The sequence below is a fragment of the Austrofundulus limnaeus genome, unplaced genomic scaffold (genome assembly GCF_001266775.1).
Source record: "Austrofundulus limnaeus strain Quisiro unplaced genomic scaffold, Austrofundulus_limnaeus-1.0 Scaffold732, whole genome shotgun sequence".
NCBI lineage: Eukaryota > Metazoa > Chordata > Actinopteri > Cyprinodontiformes > Rivulidae > Austrofundulus > Austrofundulus limnaeus.
Genome location: NW_013953134.1, coordinates 153,054 through 159,743, shown reverse-complemented (window position 1 = coordinate 159,743; position 6,690 = coordinate 153,054). Strand labels below are relative to the sequence as shown.

The 6,690-nt window shown below is 39.1% G+C and overlaps 1 protein-coding gene across 1 annotated transcript in view; it reads left to right on the top strand.

Annotated features, from left to right (window-relative positions):
* Positions 1 to 3,439: 3,439 nt before the first annotated feature.
* Positions 3,440 to 6,690, top strand: part of pgr (progesterone receptor) — a 16,517-nt gene continuing 13,266 nt past the window's right edge. The window contains exons 1-2 of the mRNA XM_014028241.1: positions 3,440 to 4,714; positions 4,935 to 5,044. Coding sequence (XP_013883695.1) covers positions 3,828 to 4,714; positions 4,935 to 5,044 — 997 coding nt within the window. The 5' untranslated portion in view covers positions 3,440 to 3,827. The remainder of the gene's footprint in view (positions 4,715 to 4,934; positions 5,045 to 6,690) is intronic.

Genomic DNA, 6,690 nt, shown 5'->3' with positions numbered 1-6,690 from the left:
CTGGCAAGGCATCTTTGACACCTTTTCAGGACTATTTGGACGAACTGTTCATCCATCACCATTCATCTCTCTCTTCGGCTCCAGCAGAAGCTTCCCTCGGTGAACATCAGAGGACGGTGTTAGCTTTCTGCTCTCTACTGGCTAGAAGACTTATTCTTCTTCGATGGAAGGATCCACATCCTCCAGTATATGGTCACTGGTTAAGAGAAGTTATGTCTTACATTCATTTAGAGAAGATTAGATATACTGTTAGGGATCTGTAAACAAATTCTTTGACATTTGGCAGCCATTTATATCTTATGTAGAAAAAAATTTGGCAGCTAATTTTGTGTAAAGGTTGAATATTGTTTCATTGTACACAAACCTGTTTATTGTATCACTTGTATGAATACAAGATCGATTTTGGTTGTTTCAGTGGATCCGGTATAGGAGGGGAGGGAGGGGAGGGATTTTGGGTTTGTGTGTTTTGTTTTGTGTTTTTGTAAGTCTGTTCTTTTTTGTGGTTTGTTAAAAAAATTTAATAAAAAGACCTTGATCAAAAAAAAAAAAAAAATTACGTTTGGAAACTTTTCTCTCTCTTTGAGCCTATGTGTATCTAACCACATGGTGGCACTATGATGTCTTCCTTCTTTATTTTCTTCATTTTCTCAGCTTCTGTTTCATTAACAGGCAGGACAGAAAGGAGCTGCTTGTTGAAGCCTGTTTTTATGCTCTATGTAAAATGATTTATGACTGCACAACAGAAAAGCAACTCGTTCAAGTTAAACAATGACATTTATTTGATTCTTTCATTTAGTCATAAAATAAAGCACTTTAGTATTAGTGTTTCTTTTCTCTCTCAAACTTAATGAGATTTTACATAAATGTTAAAAACGAGACGTTAACTTTTGTTTTTTATCACTTTGACTCAGTTAAATGTTGAGCGTGAGGTTTAATGAAAGTAATAAGAATGAAAGCTGGTTTTCTTTGGGACTACAGAGACATTATGTGTTTTAAAATGACTGCAGCAGATTGAGCTGTGCTGCCATGCCTGCTGTGAAGCTGCAGAAATGAGAACAGTCTGACCTCTTCTGTAGAAGTGGTCCACACGTCTGCAACCCAACACTCTGCAGCCCCTCTCAGGGGGGCTTCTTGGCTTTTAAAACAAAAAATGACATGAACATAAGTAATGTTTGGATTAAAAAGATTTAAAAAAACATAAAAAAGCTTGAGATATTTACCAGTTTTTTCCGGACCGGATGCTTGAAGTTTAGGCCTGGGTGTTCTGCAGCAGACTCATCAGGTGGGCTAACAGAAATAAGCACATATCAGCCAGAGGAAATGCACTTTCAGCTGAATGACTGCTGCAAGTTAAGACAGAGGACAAAACTGAGTTGTTGAAGCTAAACAAATTCAGAACAGCAGCTAAAAGGAGCAAAATATGTAGCTAAAAATTAAAGAAGCAAATAAAAGCCGGAGTAGCAAAATGTAAGTTAAAGACTAACAGGAACAAAATGCTAACTAAAGGCTAAAAGTACTGAAAGCAAAAAGATAAATAAAATAAAATAATAAAATAAAATAATTAAAAGCTAACATGAGCTTCTAGTTAAAACTAAAAGAAACAAATAAAAGCCAAAGTATACTATTTAAGCTAAAAGCTGACAGAAACAAAATGCTAGCTAAAAGCTACATTTATCCAAGGCAGCAAAAAAGTTAAAAGCTAAAAGGAGTTTAAAACTAAAAGAAGCAAATAAAAGCCGAAGTAGTAAAATGCAAAAACTAACAGAAACAAAAGACTATAGAAAGTTACAAGTTACAAGCTAAAGCTAAAGTTGTTTACTAATAGCTAAAAGTACCAAAAGCAGCTACAAAATTTTTGTTAAAAGGTAAAGGTAGCAAAAAGTGTGCTAATAGCTTAAAATCTAAAGCAACAAAAATGCTAAGATAGCAAAAAGGCTATTACATTAGCAAAAGGGAACGTAAGAGTTTAATAAAAAAATGCAAGCTAAAAGCTAAAAAAATTAGTTAAAATGTAAAAGCTAAAAGCTTGTTAAAACTAGAACAAAATGGTATTTTAAAGTCATGTAGTGAAAGGAAAGTTAAGAGTTAAAAGTAACAAAAAAATGGCTAATTAGAAGTTCAAGTAGCACGAGAAGACAAAAACATGACAAATAAGCTGAAGCTGAATTTAAAAAGAACTATGTTTTGGAGGAATTGTAAAAATCTCGTTATATTTCTATGGGGGAAAAAGTTAATAATTTAATATGTATAAAAGTTCCAAAAACCAAAACAGACAGATCCACTCTCCTAAATAGACCTAAAATTTTGATAGACTAAAATAGCACTATATGCAGATAGAAAAATAGATACATGATCAACTGTTTTACCTCAATTTTAAGAGTTCATTAGAGCAGTGGTAAAATAGTAAAGCTTGCAGACTCCTACAGAGAAAAGCTGGCTTCAAGTTCCTAAAAGTTTATTATGCGGTTGAGAGAAAAACAATGGACATAAAGAAGTACTTTCAAAAACTCAAACAAAACTGAAAATAGAGTTTTGCACGGGACGAATATCTCAGAGCCTGATACAATTATCCATCTCCTGCAGGAGCCGTAGACAGCTGATTGAGAAAGGCAGCGGAAGTTGCTGTTGGACACTCTGAGCCACATTTGCAGATAAAAGGTTTGGTGAGAAAACTAGGCCATTTCAGCATTTGCAGAACACATCATCCAGATACGAATGTGTCATTGTTATCTGGGCATTATGTGGGCCACAGCATGAGAATCCCTCCTGATGTTGTCAAAAAGAATGACGCAGGAGATAGGGCCAAGGACTGAGTGTGCATCATGACTTTATGCATCAGCAACATCCACACTTGACTGATTAACCAGTAAAACCTGTTCTGTCTTCTAACCAGGATAACAGAAAAGTAAATCAGAGGAGTCCAGTGAGGAAAGTCAAATATTCTTTAAAAAAAATGTGCAACCAACACGACGATGATTCGGCCACACGAGCCTGGATTTGTCTGATAATTGTTCAGTTCTTGCTCTTCTTGATGATTTATACTCAGTGTCTCACACCCACTCCTCTGCTCCATCATAACCAGTTGAATTTCTGAAGGTCGACAACCGGATCAAACTTTTTCATCCATGTGGTCCGAGCAGCTCGGACAACTTTAACCAATGAAAACCAATCGGCAGTTTCAAGTCTGCATTGATTTTCAGCAAAATGTAGAAAGTGTTTATAGCTACTTTTTTTTTTAAGTTCAGTGCTGCAGATAAATGAAATGAGTGAAAACTGGATTTGCTATTCCTTTTTTTGAAACAGTGGCTTTTAGTCTAATCATTTTTATGGGCTAGTTTTGCACTTCTGAACCTGTGGGCGGAGACTTTTTGGGCCCTTGACTCAGAAGTTGTTCTGATTGGAAGGCTCAGGTCTGCTGTGAGGGCAGTGCGGTGGAACTGTTCTCATCCCAGGAGGGATTTTCAGCTTTGTTGCTTTCCTTTCCATCTTTTTGAACAGTTGGATATTTAGCCACAACGAGGAATATTGGAAATCTGTGAAGAGGAACGAGGAGCTTATTTATACTTTTACAACATGACACGGACAAACATAGGATGGACTTTTAGTTTGGATTTTGGTTGTTGGAAGGAGGATGTGTTTGCGCTCTGACTGACAACAAAACAAAAGGAAGCAAAAAAACAGTTCCAACATATTTTATGTGGTTTAAACTCTGTTCCATGTAAAAGAGTCAGCGTTGACAGGAAGGAGTAAACTGTAACTTATCACCAACTTTTCCATCGGCGCAGGGCGTGCGCGCGCTTCGAGCTTTCAGGAGTAAAAAAACTAAGATGGAAAGCAAAATAAACGTGAAGATGAGCGCCATCAGCACCACTTCGATTGCTGACTCGACAGATTCCAGGGTAAGTGACCTGGCTGATGATGGTTTTAGTCGCTCCGCTTCAAAATCATCCGCCGAGTCACGATCTGTGAGCTGCATGTCCTCTGCGCGTCATTTCGGCACCGCTGGCGCGCACATCCACGCTCTGAATCCAAGCGGCGACTGCGCAGTTTATAAAGACTGTAACATCATCGATGCTTCACTGGCTGCAAAACCGTTTTACGACCGAAACAGTGAGTATTTAAAGACCGACCATGTCCCGTGGGAAGACTTTGTCAAAGTTCAGAGGACGAGCGCGGCCGTGTCCGACAGTCTACCCGGCGTCAGTTTGGGCCAGTCCTCCACCTCAGGGGTTCCGTGTAAGTTCATCAAAAACGAAAGGGAGCCCTCCGTGATCATGGACGCGTCCTGCACGAGGTTCGAACCGTCCCCCGAGATACCCGCCCTCGACACCTGCTGCGACGCGGACAGCAAGCAGCCCCGCGGGATCGGCGAGGGGGAGCCCAGCGGCTTCGGCGCGCCTCGACCGGGGCTGGAGGCGCACGGCTCCCCGAACTTCCTCATCGACCTGAACGCGTCAGAGCAGCTCGCCAGCCAGGTGAGGGCCGACTCCAGGTGCGCTCTGTCCACCAAGGCTGGCATCGGCTTCGATGGTGGCACGCACTCCCCCGCCGCGCAGCACGCTGTCGCCCGCTGGCAGCTGCAAACTCCCCCCGGCGAGCCTCAGTTCTGGCCGGCGGGCGTCACTGAGGAGGGCTTCCCAGCCAGCAGCTACGATGGAACCCAGAACCAGCACCCATCTCAGAGGAACCCATCCCCTTTCTCTGCATTCCCAGGGTATTTATTACTATTTTTATTTTAACTTTAAATAATTAGCCTTATAATATATTCTGTGCCAGATCCTAGTCTTTATTTCAGCCAGTTAACCCCAAAATGATACATCTTAGAAAGCAGGAAATGTTTTGGCTTAATTTACCTTTTCTGGCCATAAAAAAGAAAATTTATAAGCTTCAGATGACTCAACCAAAGAGCACGTTTGTCTTTTTTTCCCCTCCAGGATGCAGCCTCAGAGAATGTGTGTGATTTGTGGTGATGAGGCGTCTGGCTGCCATTATGGAGTTCTAACCTGTGGAAGCTGTAAAGTCTTTTTCAAAAGAGCAGTTGAAGGTGAGCAAAGAAAGCTGATTTCCAGAAAAATGTGACATTTTGTAAAGTGACCATTGTCCCCCCATGGCCCCCTCCTTGACAGCGCCCCTGCTCATTAACTTTTTTTTGATGAAACTTTCAAACATTAATCGTATGACCTCTCCAGCTAATTACCATTTGGAGTTATCCCGATTTAAGATGGCCGCCACAGCAAAGCAATCTGGACAAATACAGAAATGGTTCTCAGGTAGTAGCTGAGACTCCCCCAGTTTATACTTTGAACACCCAAGATCTGCTAAAAGCACTAGAATCAACTGCGTTAGCAAGAATATCTCATGGATCCCTGAACAGATTTAAATGAAACAAAAAAAATCAATTAGATGTACACAGCTGATTAATATTTGGAGCCAACCTGATTCAAGATGGCCACTGGAGCCAACAGAAGCTACAACTCAGCCAGTTTTGCAAATGACAGAAACATTTGGGGTGGTAGATGAGCATTATCCCCAACCCATAGTCTGAGCATAAGTTTAGCTTAAAACACCAGCATTAATTCAAGCCTGTTTGTTAGCAAAAATATTTCATTAACCACTGAATGAATCCCAATGAAACTGTTAGAAATACACGATTGGCTGAACAACTTCAACTGATTAACTTTAGGAGTCAACCCAATTCAAGATGGCTGCTGAAGTTGGTCCCTTGCCTGCACAAAAATAGCTCAAAACACTATAACAGCTAACTGATCATTTGAGATGTTGTGTTATTGCAATATTGCTCAAGTGTACATAAGGTAGTTTTCAAGGTTTGACCAAAATGCACACAGACCATCATTCCTAAACACAAAATGGCTTTAGTCTAAAACCTTTGGATATGGGTGATGGGTATTCCTTTAGGAGTGCTAGGCCATTTATTTAAACTTTTTTTTTTCACCATTACCTCTTAAACGTTGACCTGACCCTCATGTTTGCATTGGGATTATTCCAGAAGTGAAAAGCACAAGTAATAAAAACTCTTGACAGTTTAAATGCTGCACATTTAAGACCTGAACTCATGATCTTGGAAGCAATTTTGGCAACATACTGGAAACTGGTTTGGCTAGTCGTCACTAATTCAATAAATACCACGAAGCTGAACAGGCGTCTATTTTATGGCAACTCCTTTCAAATAATCTATTCTTGAAATCCCATCTTCAGCATAGTAATACCTTAATTTTTGCTTTTTAAAAAAGAGATTTACTCAGGATTGTCACGTTAGTTTAACAGTATGAGTTTATACGCCGATGACATTTTCATTATACGCTCAAAGGATCGTAACATGTTATGGTAATATGTCATTGTAATATGTTATCGTAATATGTTATGGTAATATGTTATTGTAATATGTTATGGTAATATGTTATGGTAATATGTTATTGTAATATGTTATGGTAATATGTTATGGTAATATGTTATTGTAATATGTTATGGTAATATATTATCGTAACATGTTATCATAATATGTTATCGTAATAAGTTATGGTAATATGTTATCGTAACATGTTATCGTAATATGTTATCGTAACATGTTATGGTAATATGTTATGGTAATATGTTATCGTAATATGTTATGGTAATATGTTATCGTAACATGTTATCGTAATATGTTATCGTAACATGTTATGGTAATAT